General features: G+C 40.2%; 1 protein-coding gene across 5 annotated transcripts in view; it reads left to right on the top strand.

Annotated features, from left to right (window-relative positions):
* RTN3 (reticulon 3) overlaps positions 1 to 21,464 on the top strand; it is a 45,612-nt gene extending 24,148 nt beyond the window's left edge. For all 5 annotated transcript variants that reach the window (XM_007497741.3, XM_001362850.4, XM_001362768.4 and 2 more), the window contains 6 exons: positions 13,861 to 14,068; positions 15,478 to 15,616; positions 16,492 to 16,561; positions 17,148 to 17,194; positions 17,777 to 17,835; positions 19,321 to 21,464. In XM_007497741.3, the coding sequence (XP_007497803.1) occupies positions 13,861 to 14,068; positions 15,478 to 15,616; positions 16,492 to 16,561; positions 17,148 to 17,194; positions 17,777 to 17,835; positions 19,321 to 19,366 (569 nt within the window). In that variant the 3' untranslated portion in view covers positions 19,367 to 21,464. The remainder of the gene's footprint in view (positions 1 to 13,860; positions 14,069 to 15,477; positions 15,617 to 16,491; positions 16,562 to 17,147; positions 17,195 to 17,776; positions 17,836 to 19,320) is intronic.
* The last annotated feature ends 15 nt before the right edge of the window (positions 21,465 to 21,479 follow it).

Below are 21,479 nucleotides of genomic sequence, written 5' to 3'. Positions count from 1 at the left end.
ATGTCATTGTAAGGTAAAAGAGATACCAATGCCATGGGCGTTCTTTCTGTAGGGATCATGGGAGGCTTTTGGAAAAGATGGCATTTAAATTTAACCTTAAAGGAGAAGAATGGGGCAGGTGAAATTGGGAGTAAATAGAGCATTTTCAGTCAGAAAGGGTCTAATAATATTATAGGATTTAGAGTTGGAAAGGAACTTAGAAGTATCTCTCCTAACCACTTCCTTTCCTGTATTAAAAAAAAGTTACTGATATCTTTTGTTTTCTTTATCTTTTCGGAACATTTTCCTCTCCGTTCCATTTCTTAGTAAGCCTTCTCTTAGAGGATAAAAAAGAGAAAAAAGCATTCAGCAAAAACAGTTAACACGTCAACTAAGTTTAATATTTATACAATGATCCATATCTGTTGTCCCCCAACTCTGCAAAGAAGGAAAAGTTTTTAGTCCTCTTGGGGCCTTGCTTGGTTATTGTAATTATACAATAAATTTCCCAGCCCCTTCATTTAATTCATGAGAAAGGCCACATTGCTTCCTTTTTGTCAGAAACAAGAAAGCTAGCTTGTGCATGTACAATACAGTTTTGCTAGTACATAAATGTCTCAAAGGAAAGTCCTGGCAAATAGGTCTGGGTAGGTGGATTGTGAATCTTTGACAAACTCGGGTATTTGAACCTTATTCTTTAGGTATTGGAGAGTTGGTAGAGATTTTTGAGCAGGACTTTGACATTGGAATTGTTTACTAGGATGTTTAATACAGTTGTAGCAAGCAGGATAGATTGGAAAGGTACAATTTAGAGAAAGGAAAATCAGCCTTAGAAAGCCTCTTGGCTTGAGATGAGGAGACAAGCCTTGAGTGGAATGGAAAGAAAAAGATGCAAAAGGTATTGTAAAAGGAAACGGGGACCATATGGCTGACTAGATGTGGGAGATGAAGGCAATTCAAAACTGCAGGGTTTTTGAGCTTTGATTACTTTTGCCTTTTATTTTCTTACTTTATTAGTATCATTTCTAAGACAGAAGAGCTGCAAGGACTAAGCAAACTAGAAGTGACTTGCCCAGGATCACACAGCTGGAATTTTTCTGAGGATAGATTTGAACTCAGTTTCTCCCAACTCCAGGTCTGGCACTTTATCCACTGTACTTCCTGGATGCCTCATACCTTTCTTTTAAAATGTGAGAGAAGAAATAAAAGGTCACCGAAGCATTTTTTAAATGCATAGAAGAATGGCCATGCCCAGAACCACCCTGCATGGTGTATCAGAGAAGGTGTTGTGTTCAGTAAGCAAAGGGGAATTGCTGTAGTTCAAAAGAAATGTGAGATGTGCAGATTCAGAGATCTCCATCCCAAATGTCTATAATTAAATTGCTGTATTTGGGATGCTTTTTTTCATACCCTGTATGGGTTGTATGAGGGAAAAGGAAGTGAATGCAAGTGGAAAGGTTCATTTTATGTTCTGGAAAGTAAAATAAAGGAGCGAATGGATTTTGGAGAAGGTAAGGTGGTGATACTTTTGATAGAAGTAGGGAAAGACAGTATGTTCTGTTTGGAACATGTTTAGTTTGAGATGCCAATGAATCACATTCAGTTTGAAGTGTAATTGGTATGTGACAGAGTAGGACTAGAGCTCATGAGGGAAATGAAGGCTGCTTGTAGCTCTGGGAGTCACCTTCATAGAGATGATATATTCAGACTTAGGGGAACTAATGAGCTTATGGAGAGAGATTGTAAATAGGAAGAATGAGGACCAGACCCAAAGACAGAAAGATAAGGGGGAGAGAGGTTCAAGAGCAGAGGACAGTGTCTTGTTGAAATGGCTTAACTTGTAGATTCAAGAGAAGAGTAGAGCTGTATATTTAGATAATGGACTGGGAGAATAAAGAGAGATTGAAGAATTGGAATTCATGAGGGAAAAGCAGATGCCGAGAGAATGAGACAATCAGAAGAGAATTGAAAAATCCAGAGATGGTAATCAGAAAATTTCAGAGTTCTGAATCTTGGAGATCTTAGATATAATCTCAGCCTACATTTCTATTATAGGTGACCGAAGTGAAAGGTCCAGGGCCCAGGTATTAGAATTGTCATTTCAGGGTAACTAGATGGCTCAGTGGATTGAGAGCCGAACCTAGAGACAGAAGGTCCTGGATTCAAATGTGGCCCTAGAGATTTCCTAGCTGGGTGACCTTGGGCAAGTCACTTCACTCCCATTGTCTAGCCCTTTTCACCCTTCTGCCTAGTAACCAATATACAGTATTGATTCTGAGACAGAAAGTAAGGGTTAAAAAAATGTCGTTATTAACTTGAATGTGAAATCACCAAGGATGATGGTAGGAAGGAAGACAATTACAAAAGTTAGGATGGGAAGGAAAATGGAGCCCATTACTAATCATTGAGGGCAACTGAACAGTGATGGGCGGGGGGGGGGGGGGGGGGGGCTGCATGTGCATATATACTTGTGTATCTATCCGGTTGCCTTTTGGCCGAGGTTGTGTTTTTTTGTTTTTACTTTCTGTCGTAGAACAATACTAAATGCCCTTCCAAGGCAGGAGAGCTAGGCAGTTCTCAGGGTTAGGCAATTGGGGTTATGATTTGCCCAGGGTCACACAGCTTTTAAGTGGGACCAGATAAGAAACCAACACTTGCTCTTTCTATTCTTGGATTATATTTTAAAGTTGTGTTATCCTTCTCTTTGATCCTTTAGTCAGTTTTGCAATTTTTCTTTCATTTCTAGATTTGCCCCTCCTCTCTGTTGCCTATGAGGGAGTCAATGATACTTTGTTTTCTGGGTATTATAAATCTGTTTGAGTACAGAGGAGGAGGCACGGTTGTTCTAATGGAGGAAAAACTTGTTTTTTTTAGTCTGAAGGAAATGCTGCCTTGAAAAAGTTCCCACAAATTTTTGGGCTGTTGCCAAACTTGTCCATAGAAAGAGCATGCGTGTCCATATTTCACAGTAACTGCGTTGTGCTCTTTGTCAATGCTGCTTCTGTGCCTTTCGAGGCTGGTTTATTTGGCTGAACAAGTCTATAGCAAAGCAGATTGTTAACCCATTTACCACCCACAAAAGTTGAATCAAAATTTAAACTATCATCTGATTAAAGTAATTATTTATAATTACAGTTGAAAACTGATTAGGTCAAACTATGTAAAATCTAGCAAGAGAAGAAAGACATGATCTGGGCAAAAGTCTTACTTGTTTTCCTTACATGGATTGTAAAATGATTTAACTAGCTGTCTTGTCCCTCTTCACTTTATATCAACATAGTTTTCTTTCAAGGAAGCTAGTCATATTAGTGTGTAATGATAGACCCTAATAATATTGTAAGGGAAGAAGAAAGATCTAGTGGATGGTAATTAGGAGGATTAGGACTTTTTTAAATTAGGAAGTTAATAAACTTATATTCTCCATTTTACTCTTTTTCATAAGAACATTTTAATAGTCTCTAACCTTGTGATGCAGGCTTTTGGAACCTGGCTTAAAACAAACTTGATGGAAGGGACTGAATCAGGTAGTTTATAGCGGGGTTTCTCTTAGTGCAGCAGTTAAAACAGGGATGAAGGGACTAATTTATAGAACTTAACATTGGCTGAATGTTGTCCTCTGTCTGACTTTTCAATTGCTGCTCCCTTTTAGTGTCGATCGTGTATGACAGGATGTCTGGATATGTAATTTACTAGAGCTTTTAAAAGGTAGATTTAATCTTGTCAAAAATGTTAGTTAGAATATTTGAGGTATTCATGCTGAAATAAGTTTCTAAAAGTACAGTTTTTGTTTCTCTCACCAAACTACATGTCTGAAGGATTGAAAAGGCATTTATTAATCAGTTACTGTATGCCAAAGCAAGCATTGTGTATCCTTACTAAGTTTTCTAAATTCTTGCTTGTATTTGGTTGTTTCAAATTGTCCCTTCTACTTCTCACTAAGATGTGAAGTGATACCAGTGTCCTTTGGGAGAGCTAAACAGTACCAGTTTCTGGCACTAGCTGTCACTCCCTCATCATCCATCTTTCCTCCACTCCTTCGGCCCTGTCAATTTGTTTCATGGCTGGGGATGGACAGATTTTATTATTCTGTAAAATATGATATAAGCATTTAACTATTTATATATATCATTCCTAGAATCAATATGGCAGAAATCTTTTTACTTAGAATTTACATTAAATGGATTGGCTTTAGACCTCCCGCTAAATGAATACTGCCCTTGTATCAAAGACTGCCAACTCCTGGACCAGAATATTTCAAGGAGACCAAGACTGAGAACTCATTTAGGAAACAAATATTCATTAATCTTGGTTTTAATTTGTTTTTTTATGTCACCACATAAAAATCCAAGTTTCATGTGTTTTAGAGTTTACCTTGGTGTAATACAGAATGAAATGTTGGTCTAGACCTAATTTCTGCCAGACCTCTTTTCTAGTTTTTCTAATAGTTTTTGCCCATACCCAAGTAACTGGAGTCTTGGTGTTTGTTAAGCGCTATTCTGCTCTTTGCTTCCATATGTTGTTGACCTTATATGTTCCACTTACCAACTTCTCTTGTTTTTGAGCTAGTATTAAATAAGTAAATAATTACTGCTTTGTAGTATAATTTGAGATATAAAGGAGATTAGAGTTAGTAGTACTACTGTATGATATATAAGATCCAAAAGTTGGGCTAATGGGAAGAGTCCCTCCTGGAAGATTTGAGTGTTTCTCTTGAATAGAATCACAGAATTGGAAGGATTAGAACCAACTTTGGAAATCATCTAGTCCAAGCTGTAGTAGACCAAGAATCCATTCTACATCAGTCAACATCTACTTAACCCTCTAATTAGGGAAATCGTAGCTTTAGAACTAGAAAGAAGTCTTAGAGATCACTGAGTTCAACCTACACATTTTTAATTTGAGAAGTCCACTTCTCCCTCATTGAACTCATTCTAGTTAGAAAGTTTTTCCACGTGTTGAGTCAGAAGTTGTTTTTCTGCAACTTGTACCCTTTATTCGTAGCCCAACCTACCAGGAATAAGAAGACCAAGTCTAGAAAGCCCTCCCTACCACTCTACCCAGGTTTTTCTAGGATAAACATTCTGTTGCTTCAATCAGTCTTCAAACATCCTAAATGCTCTACAGAATCTATATGGCATTAAAATGTCACATAAAGTTAGTTGAATACCTTCATTATCATAACCAGCATTTATCTTGTGCTTTAAGTTTTGCAGAGTGCTTTAAAAATATTTTCTCTTTTTTTACATTACAAGGTGCTTTTAAAAAATGTTTACATTTGAGGAAACTCAGGTAGTCAGAGGTCAGGTGGCGTATCTAGAATTTCAAGGCTAGTTAAGTGTCTGAGACCAGACCAGATTTGAAATTAAGGCTTCCTCAGTACTGTTCACTGTGCCTCAGACTGAAGATTTCTGATAGGACATAGTACAATTAGAGGATGGATCTCTTTTGTGGAGAATGTGTTATTTGAAGCAGCCTAGGATGGTATTGATTTTTTTTTGACTGCCGTAATACATTGTTTAATCATACTGAACAGTGTAGACCACTCAAACCCTGAGGTCTTTTTTCATGTGAAATGTCGAGCACCCCAATAAGTAAGTGAAAAGATGTTTCTTTAAGTTCAAAAAAATTTTTAATGAGGTGACTTCATCTGTTTCTCCTACTCATTTTTCATTTCCTTTATTTGACTGCAAATTGTTTTCAGTGAATGATTGACTATATAGTATTCTTGAGTTTGCTCTAGATAGGAGTAAAGAAAATCCACATGTAAGATTCAAGTTCCAGTACTTTTCCCCCAACCAAATCTCCTGTTGAGACTCTTTCTAGATCTGTTATGTACAAAGTAATCTGACCAGTGTCAAATTTGGCCACAAGACTGATCTGTTCAAAAGTCTGAGTGAAGTTTTAAGACCTGGGATCCCTAATTAAAGGACATTCCTTATAATCAGGTGGGGATAGGAAAGACATTGCAGACCTCCCAATCTGTATCCAGATTGGGGGCAATGTTTGTCATTTCCCTCAGTTGCAGTGGTGGCAGCTTCAAAGATGGCTTCCTAGCTTTCCCATTTTTGATGTTATAAGATAACCTTTTGTTTTCAGGAGATCCAGGATTGTGATTTTGAAGAACAAAGTGTTAATGTCTATCCTATGGGAGCTTTCAGTACAGTAATTGGTTGAAGGAAGTAAGACTATGAGGGTGGAATGTTTTCTGATTTTTAGCTATTGAAGGGTAGCGCAAAGGATTTGTCCTGATACTATAGCAGCTAGTTGGCACAGTGGATAGAGTAGTGAACCTGGAGACAAGAAGACAGCTTCAAATCTGGTCTCAGATATTGATGAGCTATGTAATCCTGGGCAGATCACTTAACTTTTGCTTCCCTCATTTTCATTATTTTTTAAATGGGGATAGTGACATCACTTACCTCCCAGAGAATCAAATGAATATTTGTAAAGTACTGTTGGGAGGCAGCTTCTCTCTCCATTATGCTGCTTTGTTTGACGTCATCAGTCAGTGACCTGACGGTCATTTACCACTGAGATGTGCAGCTATAGACAAACCTTAGAGAAAGGAAGTTGAAACCAATGAGATGGGAAACTTATCCCACAGGCACAATCAAAAAGTTGGAAAATAGAAGGAAGTGAAAGACATCCCATATCAAAAGTGTCTGACCTGAAGAAGTCAGTCCTGAAAGTCGGTCCTGAAAGGATAATTTAAGAACTATTGGATTTCCCGAAAGTCAGAATCCAAAAAAAGAGCCTGCGTATCATACAAGTTAAAACAAAACAAAACCTAGTATTTAGCCACACATTTGTCCCTTCCTCATTCCTTATGCTGTAGGAACAGACCCAGGGACAACAGATACTAGTTCATTTCAGTGAATATTCTGCATCTCCAATGTGCAGGACGCTAGAGAGAAATACAAAAATTTCCCCAAGGTCTTTATAGTCCACTAAGTGAGAGACAAATAAACAAGAGACAGTTTAGGAAAATCTGGGAAGGAGAAATATTTTAGTTTAGAAGGTAGTAGGAAATCAGGGAAGACTCCATGGAGAAGGGCACAGATGCTGAACTTTGAAGTTCAATAAGAGTTTTAATTGGCAAACGTGGGAGATGGGAAGACATTCTAAGCTTGGGGGATGGTTTGTGGGAATACGTGGAAGGGCAGCAGAATGCAATTTGGGAATCAGTAGTAGTTCGTTTTGGCAAGAATATGGGAATGATGGAGCAATAATGAGAAATAAAGTTAGAAGGGGAGTTGAAATCAGATTGTGCCAGGCTTTGGATGCCAAACTACGCTTAGTCTATTGGCAGTATGGAATGATGAAGCTTGGACTTCGGGAAGATTGTCCTGGCCACTCTGGAATGGGGAAAGATTGGGTTCGAGGAGATCATTTAGGAATAACTGAATTTGTTGGGACAAGAACTTCTTTGAATTATGGCAGGGAAATGGAAAGAATGGGATGTCTGGATTTTTGTGGTGGGGCTTCTTACCACTGAATCCAGTGTGATTTAGACTAAGCTGTCTTGGGCCAAGAGTACGGCTTGCTCAGGGTTAAACGGTTAATGGATGTCAGAGGCAGGATTTGTTTCTTGGATGTGGCCCTCCGCTCCTATGAACATGGGGGAGTAGGCGAACAACGCCTAAAAGCTGATTGGATGTACGTGGTGAAAGGGAAGGTAATTGAGCCCTTGGATGTTGCCTTGTCAGATACCTCGTCTTTAACTGCTCTTATTGACTGGCTCTACTTGTCCTTGTCTTCTCTTCATGCGTTTGCCTCATTTCTCATGAGAGCTACTTACCAGTAGGGACTGCCCAGCACATTGTAGGCATTTGATAAATGCTGGGGGGGGCGGGGGGGGGGGGCTATTTGTTGGCAGCAATGAAGAACCTGGAAAAAAGTGGGTGTGGCTTGGAAGATGGCTTGAGGTAGTTAATTAAAGCGCCTCAGTGGGTGGAGACCCAGAGATATGACCCCGGACACTTTCTAGCTAGGGATGACCCTGGGCAAGTCACTTAACCTGCAGTTGTCTGGCCCTACTGCTCTTCTACCTTGGGTCCCATACTAAGGCAAAAGGTAAGGTTTAAAAGAAAGAAGCCCACTGCCCTTCAAGCCCTGTGCTAAGCACTGTGGATACAAAAGCAAAAAGCCAGCCTGGGATGGAGGGCTGGCTGTGATTCCAGGCCTAGATGGGAGACACAGTTACATGGTACTTAAAGTCATGGGAGGCAGGCAGGCAGGTAAAGGGAGTACCTGGACAGAGCAGTGCCTCGTGTGGCCAAAGCTAATGTGGAATGGGAAGCGGAGGAGAGGCATTGACAGACGAGAGAGCATGAAAGGAGAGAAATGGAAATCCTGCCATTCTTTCAGTCACCCTCAGGACCACCCATGGATGCTCTGCCCCTGGCAGTAACTGGGACTAAGCTGACACTAACTAACAGTGTTCTCTGGTGGAGTTTCTGTGGGGAGAGACAAGAAGATTAGCTTTCAGTTGTTTGCAAAGTGGCATTTCCGAAATGCTTAAATCTGTTTCTCAAAGTCTGAATCAATGGCATCCAAACCAGAAGTTTTAGTAAACATTATACATTGTAAAAGTAATTGCTTCCTTAATAACTTAGTTGTGCCTTCACGCATCAGTTAACATTTTGTTTTGTTATCTGATTCATGCTTGGAGTAAAGAGAAACTGTGATTAGTCAGTTTTTTTGGCACTCTGGATTTCCAGTTTGCTTTGTAACTCACATAAGAGAACAAAGTCTGGTTCTTAATTTTTTTTAACCCCTTATCTTCTGCCTTACAATCAATACTATGTATTGGTTCTAAGACAGAAGAGTGACAAGGGCTAGGCAATGGGGGTCAAGTGACTTGCCCAGGGTCACAGCTAGGAAGTTCTGAGGTCAGATTTGAACCCAGGCCTGGTTTTCTATCCACTGAGCCACTCAGTTGTTCCCAGAATCAATTAAAAAAAAAACAACAAAAAAACCTTCTGTCTTATAATCAATATTGTGTAATGATACCAAGGCAAAAGAGGGTATAAAGGGCTAGGAAATTGGAGCTAAATGAATGACTTGTCCAAAGTTACACAGAGCAGCTGAGACCAGATTTTAGCTTGGTTTTCCTGACTTTCAGGCCTGATGCTCTATCCACTGAGCTACCTAGCCACCCAAATTTATTTAAATTTAAACACCAAAGAAAAGCACCACTTACTTTTGAAGTATGTAATACATTCCACAAAAGTTACTTTAAAAATTGCCTTTCTTTTGTGCCTTCTGAAATTCCCTCCTGTCTTTTTTTCTGTGCAATTTAAAAAGCATTACAATGGCTCAGAGTGCCCCCCCCCCATATTGCAGTTAATTGTCCTTTCCTCTTTATTAACCTGCTGAAAGAAAAGGAAAATAAAGAAACAGATAATCATCAAACAAAAAGAGTCCATAGGAGGGTCATGTACCAAAGTATTTGTCTTTACCTCCTGTCCCTTCCTTCTTTGTCAGAAGGTGGCTAATAGGGGGCAGCTGGGTGGCTCAGTGGATGGAGATCCAGGCCCGGAGATGGGAGGTCCTGGGTTCAAAGCTGGCCTCAGACACTTCCCAGCTACGTGACCCTGGGCAAGTCACTTATCCCCCATTGCCTAGCCCTTACCACTCTTCTGCCTTAGAACCAACACACAGTATTGATTCCAAGATGGAAGGGAAGGGTTAAAAAAAAAAAAGGTGGCTAATAGTATCCTTGGGGGGGGGGGGTGAGCTTTTGGAGACATGGCTGATGTTTGCATTGATCTGAGCTCTAAAGTTTTCCAAGTTGTTTTTTTTTTTTGCTGTACCTGGTTGTCTTCCATGTTTATCAGTTGTTATCCTGCTTCTTAACTATCCTTGTATCGATTAAGAAATGAAAATTCCCAAGGGTCACTAACTTCATCTTCACCATTAGAATGTTAGTTCTGTATTATCCTACGATTCCTTCTAGTTACTCAAATTTCCCTTTCTGGGTTTCTTCTGACTCTTACTATGTTTTTATTTCAGTTCCATTTTAGTTCTAGCTTTTTCATCAGGAATGCTTAAAGTTCCCTTTCAGTAAAGATCCATGCTTTCCTTTCTGTAGGATTATATATTCTTGGTTATAACCCATTGCCTTTTGGAACATTATGTTCCAGTATTCTGTTTCTCTGGGTTTAGTAGAAGTTGCCATGTCTTGTGTGATCTTGACTAGTTTCTAGATGCTTGTTGCTTTTTCTTTTTTTTTATATGTGGAATTTCTGGGGTTTAGATATGACTTTTGTAGATCTGGACAGTTTTCTTTTTTTTTTTTTCCACTAATAGAATTTCTATAGAACCCTCCTTCCCCTCCCTGAGTTATGTTCTCTTGGTTCTACTCATTTCATTGTTCATTATCCCATGGACTTCTTTCCAATACGGTGCAGTAGTATTCCATCACAGTCATATACCACAATTTGTTTAGCCATTCCCCAATTGATGGGCATCCCCTCAGTTTACAGTTATTTGCTACCACAAAGAAAGCTGCTATAAATTGTTTGGAACATATAGATTCCTTTCTTTTTTCCCTGATCTCCTTGGAAAACAGACCCAGCAATACACAGTTTTATAACTGGGTGTAATTCCAAATTGCTTTCCAGAATGGTTGGATCAGTTCATAGCTCCACCAGCAGTGTATTTAATATCCCAATTTTTCCACATCTCCAACATTTGTCATTTTGCTCTTTTACCAATTTCTGATGCATATGAGATATGAGTATCTTGGGTTTGCATTTCTCTAATCAGAGGCAGTTAAGAGCATTTTTCCACATACCTATATATGGCTTTGATTTTTTTTTATCTGAAAGTTGTCTGTTCATATCTTTTGCCCATTTATGAGTTGGAGGGATGACTATTATTCTTAAAAATTTGACAGAGTTCTATATGGTTTAGACTTGAGACCTCTATTCAAGAGGCTGTTCATAAAAAAATTTTCCCCTAATTTTTGGCTTTCCTTCTGATCTTGGCAACATTTGCTGTACAAAAATTTCAATTTAATGTACTGAAAATTATCCATTTTACCTTTCACAATGCTCTTCGGCTCTTGTTGACTCAAATTCTATGATATCTTGAAATATAGTGTTCAGACACTTTTAAAAATCATGATTTTCAGAGAATCCAATGATTCTTAAATATTCTCTCCTTAACCTGTTTTCCAGATTTTTTTTTAACATCAGATATGTAACATTTTCTTTCAAAGTACATTCTTTGGTTTTGTTTTAATATTTCTTACTGTCCCATGGAGCCATTGACTTGTTTGTTGAGTCATTTCAGTCATGTCTGGCTCTTTGTGACCCAGTTTGGGGTTTTCTTGGCAAAGATACTGAAATAGTTCCCCCCCCTCCAAATAATTTGCAGATGAGGCAAATGAGGGAAAGTGACTTGCCCACAGTCACATAGCTAGTGTCTGAGGCCAGATTTGAACTCAGAAATTCCATTTCTGAGTAAGGTTTACCATTTTCTCTTTTAAGCCAATTATCCTTTCAGTTCTTTTCTCATGAGATTTGATTTGATTTTAAAAAAATCTTTTGCTTTATTTCTTTCAGATGTGAAAAATCCATTTTTCCTTTGTTCCAGTTATTATGGACTTAGATTTGCAGAGATTCTTGATGATAATTTTTTTCTTCGATTTCCTCATTTCTCCAGCCTTAGATCCTGAATTGGTGCTTAGTAGCTAGCCATCCCCTGATACACTTTGTGGGCACTCTGCTATGCCCACTCTCTTTGGTCTTTTTCTGTGTCCCTTGAGTTCTTGCTTTGACCTCCACATCCCAGGGTTAGACTTCCCTTTGATCTTTGAAGTTCAGAGCACTGAATCTTCAGCACTCTCTCTGACATACCAGGATAGAATATTGGGGTTCTCAAAGCTCCTGGGCCTCAGCATTCTTGGTATGAATACTGTGGCTTTGTTGCCCATTGAGATACTGTGAAAGGAGTCCACTACTCTTGTTGCCTGTGGTCACAGACCTTTGCAAGCTACATGTATCTTTGGTCTTCTCTAGTCATCTTTGTCTCTTGAGAGACCTTTTCCTAATGCCCATGGGCTTCTAGCTGACTTTGTATAGTTTTGGAGTAGAAGTCAACTGCTCTCTAGATTATAGCATGATAGCAAATCGGTCGGTGAACTTTGTATTTCAGATTCTGTCAGGTTACCTGGATATTACGATCAAATTCCTTTTCTTTATTTCCTCATTCTCCTCCCCCAAACAAATGGACATATGGGTCCCCAAATCCTGCAGATTGAGGGAACAGAGGGAATGGTGTAGCCCATAGCCCTTCCTCTGAATACAGAGAATTTTGTTTAATCTGTAATTACTTAAAAATTAAGAGATATGAGGAAAAAGATAAGAGTTGGAAGGGTTAAGGAAACAGGTTTAGATTGTGATTTTCCCACAATAATAAGAGTTAAGTACTTATCAGAGCCCTGCTGAGACACTGGAGACTTAAGTGCTCCAGTCTGACGGCTTATCAGTATACTCAAGTTAAAAGGTGTATTAATTAAATGCAAGCTGAAAGTGCTAGTTCATTTGTTGTGTTTAATTTCTTATACTTTGCTAACTCTTCTCCTTTGCTAGTTCACCAGACTCCTGCTGGGGTACAGCTCCAGATTTGTATTCCTTGTTTCTGGTCTGACTAAAATTGCCTTCCTAAAATCCAGTTTAAGTGACTGTAAAGACAAGTTTTTTCCAAACTACTGTTCCCTCAAATTCATAAACCAATTTTTTCTTTGTTGAAAGCAAGGTATCTTGCTTCGCTTCCCTCATTTCAATATAGATCAGTTTATTTGGGGGCTCTCTCCTTTACCCTAAAACAAATTTGTTCCATTTTCCTTTATGCACCCAAAGATGCAACTTAAAAAGACTGGATTTTTCCCAAAGATTCACTTCCCAACTTTATACCAAGGATTACAACATTCGTTAATCCTGAACTAAAAAGAATAAAAGCTTCCACTCTTGACTATAGTTACTTTTGTTTTAAATCTTTTTTTCTTGATGGACAGTAGCATAATATTTCTTCATTTCCTCATTCTCCTCCCCCAAAACAAATGGACTCATCTATCCGCAAATTCTGAAGATTGGGGGAGCAGAGGGAATGGTGTAGCATGAGCGATTGAGGTTATTGCCTACAATCAGATTTCTGGATGTACTGAATTGGATTCTAAAATCCCCTTTAATAAGTAGCATATACTTTTTATGTCAGCTATGTGGTAGACATCCAGTTAAAAAAGATAGTGGAGCTGTCAGTTTTTGAACTAGCCCCCTTTTCATCAGTGAAGTCCTAATAGTAATTGTCATGTCTAGTGAAGGTAAAATAATTGTCATTGGCTCATATGTTGGTAACTAGTTGTGATGTAATGCTTTTAGGATTTTGGAGGAATGAGCTTCTTTCTAACTTTAGAATTCTGTCAACATTCTGAGTTTTCTGCAAACCATCATATAAGAATTCTGCTTATATTTAAAATGACACTCCAAATATGTTTATTACAAATTTTCTCTTTGCAAAAACCCTCTTTAAGTAAGCATTATTTGATGTTCTGTTGAATACAAACTCATAGCTTAAATCTGAGGTTTTATTGAATTCCAGTCGGTTTTCTGAAGCGGATATATTTCTGAAAAGCTCTATGTCCATGCCATTTTCTTTGAGATGCAATTGGGGAAACTCCCGTGTTGGAAAAGACATTTTATTTAAAGCCTTTTGTCTGATGAAACCCACTTGCCATACAATAATGCCCTCTCGTTTTGTCTGGTAGGTTTTCTTAAAGTGAGAATACACATGACTAGGACAGGCTAGGCTGGACGTGGGCTCCACTGTGGTCCTTGGTTATGTTCTGAAAGCTTTTTCCTTTTCCTTTGACAGTGCATGATCTCATCTTCTGGCGGGATGTCAAGAAGACTGGCCTTGTCTTTGGCACCACATTGATCATGCTGCTCTCCCTAGCAGCTTTCAGTGTCATCAGTGTGGCTTCTTACCTCATCTTGGCCCTTCTCTCTGTCACTATCTCCTTCAGAATCTACAAGTCTGTCATCCAAGCTGTACAGAAGTCAGAAGAAGGCCACCCATTCAAGTGAGTGGAAGAGTATTTTAAAGGAAATTCTGCAGCTCCTCAAGGAGAGTCCACTCTGCACACTAATGGATTGCTAATCACTTGGGGTGCTGATAAAAGAGATTCCCCCAAGAAGGGACACTATGGAGAAGCTACTATGGTAGAGAACCTTTGGGCTCCAATAATAGGCAGAAACTGGGAGGACTATATAGGGTGACTTACAGTTAGTTCCTGACCTTCCATCTTGGAATCAATACCGTGTATTGGTTTTAAGGCAGAAGAGAGGTAAGGGCTAGGCAATGAGGGTCAAGTGACTTGCCCAGGGTCACACAACTGGGAAGTGTCTGAGATAGGATTTGAACCTAGGACTTAAGGAGGATAAGTGGCATAATCAAGGCAATATGCACACCTTTTAAGCCTGAATGAAGGAAAATAGTTCTGATTTCTAGTCTAGTCTAGGCCTAGGTCTCAATTCACTGAGCTACCCAGCTGCCCCCCCCCCCCTTCCCCTTTTTTAATGTTAGGCCTTGAGGTCTTCTAGAATTGGTAAAGCTAGGGAAAGCATTTCTATCCATGGTATGTTGGAGAAGTGTGGGAATTCTTGAGTTCATCTCATACTTCTTTTAATGTGTTGGTGCTCATTTCCCTCCTCTTTAGCTACATTTATATTAGAGGGCAGGTTATTATTAAAGCTGAAGAGATGAACATGTGTTTCTGGGATGTAATTTCTGGCTACTCGTAAGATATTTTTTTCATAAAAAACCAGTTATAGGGTTTGAAACACATTTCTGTTGGAAATCTCAAACCCTTAAAATACTATTTTTGAGGAAAAGAAGTGGCTGTCATTCTGTTCATTTTTTGAAGAAAGAGGAGCTTACTGAAGTGGATGGATGAGTTGCCCCAAAGATTTAATTCTGCCTCAGATTTAATTTTACCTCAGAATGCTTATAGAGTAATTTTATGACTTCTCTGCCAGTATCATTTTCCTTAACACTTTTAATTTATATGGTAGATTATTGTATTTCATTTTGCTAAATGCTCTAAATAGTTATTAACTCTTAATTGTTAGAAACTTATTTTGAGGCGAAATTTTACTTTTCATTTTACAGAGAAAAGAATCAACCCCAGGGCTCATGGTTACATCACAACCTCATAATAGAGCTAAGAGTAGAGAGTCAGGAGTTCCTGAGTTGTGACCCATTCACTGTCCTCCCAGTAATTCAAATTTTCTGCTTCCTTGAAAGCAAAGAGGAGAACTTCCAGTTTATTGGGTGGGTCCCCTGTGGTGACCTTTGGGAGGATGGGAACTAGAATTAGAATGGGTAGGCCATGGATAAGGGTGTTCTACTTTGTTAGAAAGAAAATCCAAATTGATGATTTCACTTGTCAAGTACATGGTTTGGTTTTGTTTTTTCCTTTTTTCCATTAAGAGCCTACCTGGATGTGGACATTGCTTTGTCCTCAGAAGCTTTCCATAATTATGTGAATGCTGCTATGGTGCATGTCAATAAGGCTCTCAAACTCATCATCCGACTCTTTCTGGTGGAAGATCTGGTGGATTCCTTAAAGGTTAGTTGGAGCTCTGGCCTTGATTCTAAGACAAGGAAGGAATAAAGGCTTAGCAGAGAAAAAGTAAAGAGGGAACTGTGCTCAGCCTTGCCTGGGTCTGAAAAATGAGAATAAATTTAGTGGAGGAGATACCACTTCTTTTAAGTATTTTTCCGTGGTTACATAATTCATGTTCTCTCCTTCCCCGCTTTCCTTCCCTCTCCTGGAGCTGACAAGAAATTCCACTGGATTAGACATTAGACTCAAAACCCATTTCCATATTGTTTGTTTTTGTAATAGAGTCATCTTTTAAAACCAAAACCCCAAATTTCTTCTGTGTTTCCGCTCCCACAGTTCTTCCTCTGGATGTGGAGAGCCTCTTTCTCATAAGTCCCACAGGATTGGCCTGGATCATTGCATGGCTATTAGTAGCAAAATCAGTTACAGTTGATCATTCCGCAGTGTTTCAGTTACTGGGTACAATGTTCTGGTGGAGAGACCACTTCTTGCTAAAAGAACATAGACTGAGAAGAAGAAAGGAAGAAGATAACCAGCAAGAAGTGGTTTAAATTTGCCTTTCAGTGGTGAGGGCTCCGCACAATCTCAGCAGCTCTGAAATTTGGAGATTAGTTTGCAGTGACTGGTGGCAGATTCTTACCTAAGGAGCAGCGTCTGTAAACTACCATGTTTGCTTGCCAGTTAAGAATGGTTGTTAATAAAGTTTCCTTGTATTTTTAAATGTACAAACCTTCTTAACTCATAAAAGTGGTTTTTAAAAACAGGCCTCAGGCTGAAGTTTGCTGAGCTAGAGAGGAACTATATTCAAGGTAGAGCTGCTGAAGGCTCAGGTAAGCTGGAGCATCGCACCTCTGACAGTCTCACCCTGTCTTCCCTAGCTGGCTGTCTTCATGTGGCTGATGACCTACGTGGGTGCTGTTTTCAATGGAATCACCCTTCTGATTCTTGGTAAGGCGATGGTGCTGCTGGAGTGCTTGGGAAGGAGGGTGCGAGTCCTCCCTGTGGAGGAGGCTGGGCAGTTGCAGAGTGCTGGTGCTGGAGTCGGGGAAAGAAAGCTTTCTCGAGTGGGCCTCCTCCATTTACGCTCCCATTGATGTGTCGTGTACCTTCCCGGCGATTGGTATGCCCTCTCTGGAGGCTGGGGAGCCAACATCAGTGTGTCTTGGTACAGGGACTCGTAGGGGGCACTTAGATGCCTGACTCAGGCACAGAGGCCAGCCTGGTGCTATTACTTCCTCATTCATGTCCTCGTCTTTACAGTGCCATGTGGCCTCTGCCTAGAAAAAGAAATGACCTTTATTCCATGTTGTACGTGTTGAATGGATCCCCCTCATGTGCTTCACAAACCATGTTTGCTGGTATCCTCGGCTCTTTGCCTGCATTCCCCTAAAGCTCACATAACATTCTTAATTTAAACTTTTTCTGGGAGCTCTTTTGAATCAGAAATCAGAACTATTTCCCTCAATTTAGGCTTAACATATTGCTTTGATTATGCCGCTTATCCTCCTTAAGTAACATTGATTATTTCTTACAGCTGAACTGCTGGTCTTCAGTGTTCCAATTGTCTATGAAAAGTATAAGGTAAGATAAACTCAAAGAATGATTGACTGCAGTATATTAGACTGAAAATTTATTTTTGCTTTCATCATCCTTTCCCATTGCATTAAAAAAACATTTTAATTGATTTATTGTTTGTTTCTCCTACTTTAATTTTAAAAGACAAGTATGTGAGGGAATTGAACTATCCACCATCTGGAGCAATCCTGCCACATTTAACTGGTTATTGAGCATCACCAGGCTCTAAGAGCTCAATTTGGAGATGCCAAACCACCCTGCCAATAAACCGTCAGCAGTTAGCAGGAATGGATTGGATATAGCCCCTGGTATTAAGGGCAAACTCCACACCAATGACTTTAGTTAAATATACATCTAGGGAAGCACCTCAGTGAGTGCAGAACATTTGGAACAGGAAATACAACATCAGAAGATTAAAATATGGCCCCAGATCATGGAAGAATTCACTGCTAGCCCTTTCTGTTGCTTTCCAATTACCTTGATGAAGATAGTTGTGTTCAAGGAAGAAGACATACTTAGGGGAATTGTTGCTAAAAGGAGATTTGATATTCTGCCTGCTGTTACAATTTGACTCTTTCTTCCTTAAAGACACAGATTGACCATTATGTTGGCATTGCTCGTGATCAGACCAAGGCAGTTGTTGCAAAGTGAGTATTTTTTACTGCTACTTGTGAAAATAACTTCATGTCACATCTAAACATCTTCCATTGATACATCCTAAAACACATTGCTATGATAGAGTGAGGGCAGCTAGATGTATCCATGGATAGAGTGTTGGGCCTGGAGTCAGGAAGACCTGAGTTCAAATGCACCCTCAAACACTATATGACTTTGGGCAAGTCACTTAACCTCTCTTTGCCTGGGAAGCAGCTAGGTGGCTCAGTGGATAGCGCATGGGCTTGGAATCAAGAAGACTTCAAATCTGGCCTCACACTTAAAACTTTTATCTGCCTTAATCCACTGGAGAAGGAAATTTCACAGTGCCTTTGCCAGGACGATGGACAGTGTCGTCCATGGGGTGGTCACAAGAATCAGACAAAACTGAGCAACAGCATAATAGAGCACTTGGTATTTGGAAGTTTGGGTTAAAGAAGAACTGTTGCTGCTGTTGAGTTGTTTCAGTCGGGTCTACTCTTTGGGACTGCATTAGAGTATTCTTGGCAAAGACGGTAGAATGGTTTGCAGTTTTGTCCAGATTATTTTACAGATGAGGGAAATGAGGCAAATAGGATGAAGTGACTTGCTCAGGGTCACAACTACTGAATGCAGGAAGATGAATCTTCCTAACTGCAGGCCCAACATTCTATACATTGAACCACTGAGCTGCCCAAAAGAAGAATTTTTTAGTATCAGAAGTTTTCATTTTATCTATTGTTTTGGAAAACTTTTTTCTGGTTCTCATTGTGCTGGAAATGGATGGCCATGTAGAATGTGCAGCTCCTTTTCTGAACTGACTTTAAGGTTTTCTGATTAACTGACATTTATTTTTCTGGTATAATGAAGCACTTCCATCCTACACTTGTTTCAGAAAAAAGATATTTTAGCAAAAAAAATTTTTTTTAAAGCTTTATCACTTCTGGGAGTTTGCATCTTTTTTTAACAACTCAGTTTTCATGATTTTCCCATTGTATCAGTAGAGAACCTGATCCCTTTGCATAAACCATCTTCATGACATTGTCTTGAGCACATTTTACATGTGTGCATATACTTTTAAGACTGGCAAAGTCACTTCACAAATTCTCAGATCAAGTTTCTGTTTAGATATCACCTGTCGATGTTATTTATTACCTGACGACCCTCTAAGTTGATTTACCTTGAGAAGAACAAAGTTGACTGACTCCAGTTCTCTGCTGTGCATAAGATAGAAAATGTTGGTCATTAATACTTCAAATAAATGGTTAGCTTAACGTGGCATAGCTGTGTGACTGGGCAAATTATGTCACCTGCGAGTCTGGCCTAGCGTTGGCCACCTGAGTCATTGGTGGTTGAAATGTGCATTGGTGAAGGGAATTCCAATCTTTTTCACTCCGTATATAAATTCCAAACTGGCTTCATTTCTCCTAGCATCAGATTTAAAATTATTTTATTCTAAAAGGGACTTCATTTTTTCTTTTGTTTTTCTTCTTCCATAGGATCCAAGCAAAACTTCCTGGCATCGCAAAGAAAAAGGCAGAATAACAGCTCAGAAACTGGAAATCCAACAGTTACTAAAACACCATTTAATAGTTATAACCATTGTTACTTGTACCTATGGAGGAGTATGCTCATTGTCAGCTTGAGCCTGTATTCCAAGGTTTCTTTAATTTGGTATTTCCCCTTCCCTCCTCCTTGTCCTCAGTATCAAGCACAAGAACATTCGGGACTAAAAAGAACTGATGTCTTAGAACCCACAAGCGTAAAAGACAGACTCGCCTGTATAGGATAAATCCACATCTTGTGGGGGAGGAGGGGGCGCTTTTGCCTCCAGCTAGAACCACGGGGTGATGAAAGATTGAAAGGAAAGGGTGGAATTCGGAAGGAAGATCCCAGCTAGCTCATTTCCACTTATTGGCCTTTACCAATCAATCTCTCATCATCAGCTTATCTCTTTTTAATTTAAAGCAGAACAGTTTATTTGGGACAAATTCTTTTGGGGCAAGAGTCTGGGTGTGAAGGGGCTTTGAGGAATCTTCCCATCTTCTGGGCCTTGTTGTCTCTCTGACCCTTTACTGCCCCACTGTGTGAAAGGCTGACATGACAGACGGTCCCTGCTCTCGGTGGGCCATCTTCTGCCCGGAGTAGGGCCTTATGAGAGGCATCGCTTTTGGTTCCATTTAATAACTTCGAAAGAGTCGTGATCTTCCTTCTGTCCAGTAAGTTACTGTTGGTCCAAGACAATGGGGACTAGAAGGAAAACCCAGAGAAGGGATGAGATCCGCTTGCCACTCTTCTTCAAATGATTAAGACGCGACCGTTTGGAGAAGTGGATAGTATTCCTTTATGACACCAGTTCTGAGCTTTAGTCTTGTGACTCATTCCTGTAATGTGCTTTCCTCCCTCTCCCCCGCCTCACTTCAAGTTTAATAAGGTTGTACTTTTCATATTATGAAATAAAAAAGTCTGTAACTGCTGTACACTGCTGTAAACTTGTTAGAGAAAAATAATCTGCATGTGGCCTCCTCCGTTGTTGTAATTCTATCTCAGTCCAGGGTGGGGGGAACATTTCTAAGAGGAACTTCTAGCTCCCTTCTTTTCCCGTGTCTGTTATTTCTCTGTTGGGTCGTCCTGGGCGGATTGTCATCGTCTTGGCCTGAAGGCGCAGCTTCCCTGAGCTGTGCTGGGGAGACAGACCCCAAAACAGGGGCTTTTGCTTAGGAGCATGGGCTTGGGAGGAGGAAATAGCTTGCTTTTTGGGGTTGTTTTGTTTAAATCAAGCGAAATGCAGATGATCTTCTAGAAGTACATTTTGTGGTTTACATGGAGTCTGACCTTGTTTTGAGGGTAGCTTTGCATTTTGGAGGTGTTGGTACTTTATTGGAAGATTTTCCTCGTTCTTATGGAGGGAGGTGGAGAGAAGCGTCTTTCCACAGTGGCCCTCCCGACATGGCGATGAAGCGGTTCCTAGCCAGGCCTCAAGGCCCTGGCTTCCTGCGGGAGGACCGACGGTGCAGAGCAGCAAGGGAGACCGGCCGATGGGAGGATAAAGGCATTTTGGTCCGAGCTCCAAGTGACTTTCTTTCCCCCCTTCTAATATTGTCTTCTGAGAGTAGATTATTTAGGCACTCGTGGCTTCCGGTAATGCATTTGCTGCTGCCGAGTGTCCACGAGAGTGAGTGAGCAGTGAATGGAAAATCTGGACGAAGCGCACCGTGTTTTCTAGGCCCGCAGCGGCAGCTCGGTAGCAAGAAGCAGAACGAGCTGTCGGCTTGGATGTCAGATGGTTAGGAGAAAGACTGGCCGGGGAACTCCAAGGCATCCCTGTCCTTCCCGGTTCTCCCTTCCTCTGCTCTCATTCCTCTTCCGTCTGTTGTATGGAATGTGTCCGCTGATGGTCACCGGGCTCCCCCCTCCCTCCTGTCGGTTTTCTTATTACTGCTGTGTTTTGATCATTGACACACCTTTGTGCCAGGCAGGTTTGTTGTGGATTTTTTTTAAGGAAAAAAATGCCTCGCGAAGCCGTGTGTGCGTGTGTGCGTGCATCCTCAAACAGTAGCCGCCCTCCCAGGAGCCCAGAGAATCGGGTCCTGTCAAACTGCAAATGGATGTGGTATTAATAAAAAGATCCCAATGTCTGTGACCGGCTGTGGCGGAC

The sequence above is a fragment of the Monodelphis domestica genome, chromosome 6 (genome assembly GCF_027887165.1).
Source record: "Monodelphis domestica isolate mMonDom1 chromosome 6, mMonDom1.pri, whole genome shotgun sequence".
Taxonomy (NCBI): Eukaryota; Metazoa; Chordata; class Mammalia; order Didelphimorphia; family Didelphidae; genus Monodelphis; species Monodelphis domestica.
This window is presented reverse-complemented; position numbering and strand designations above follow the sequence as displayed.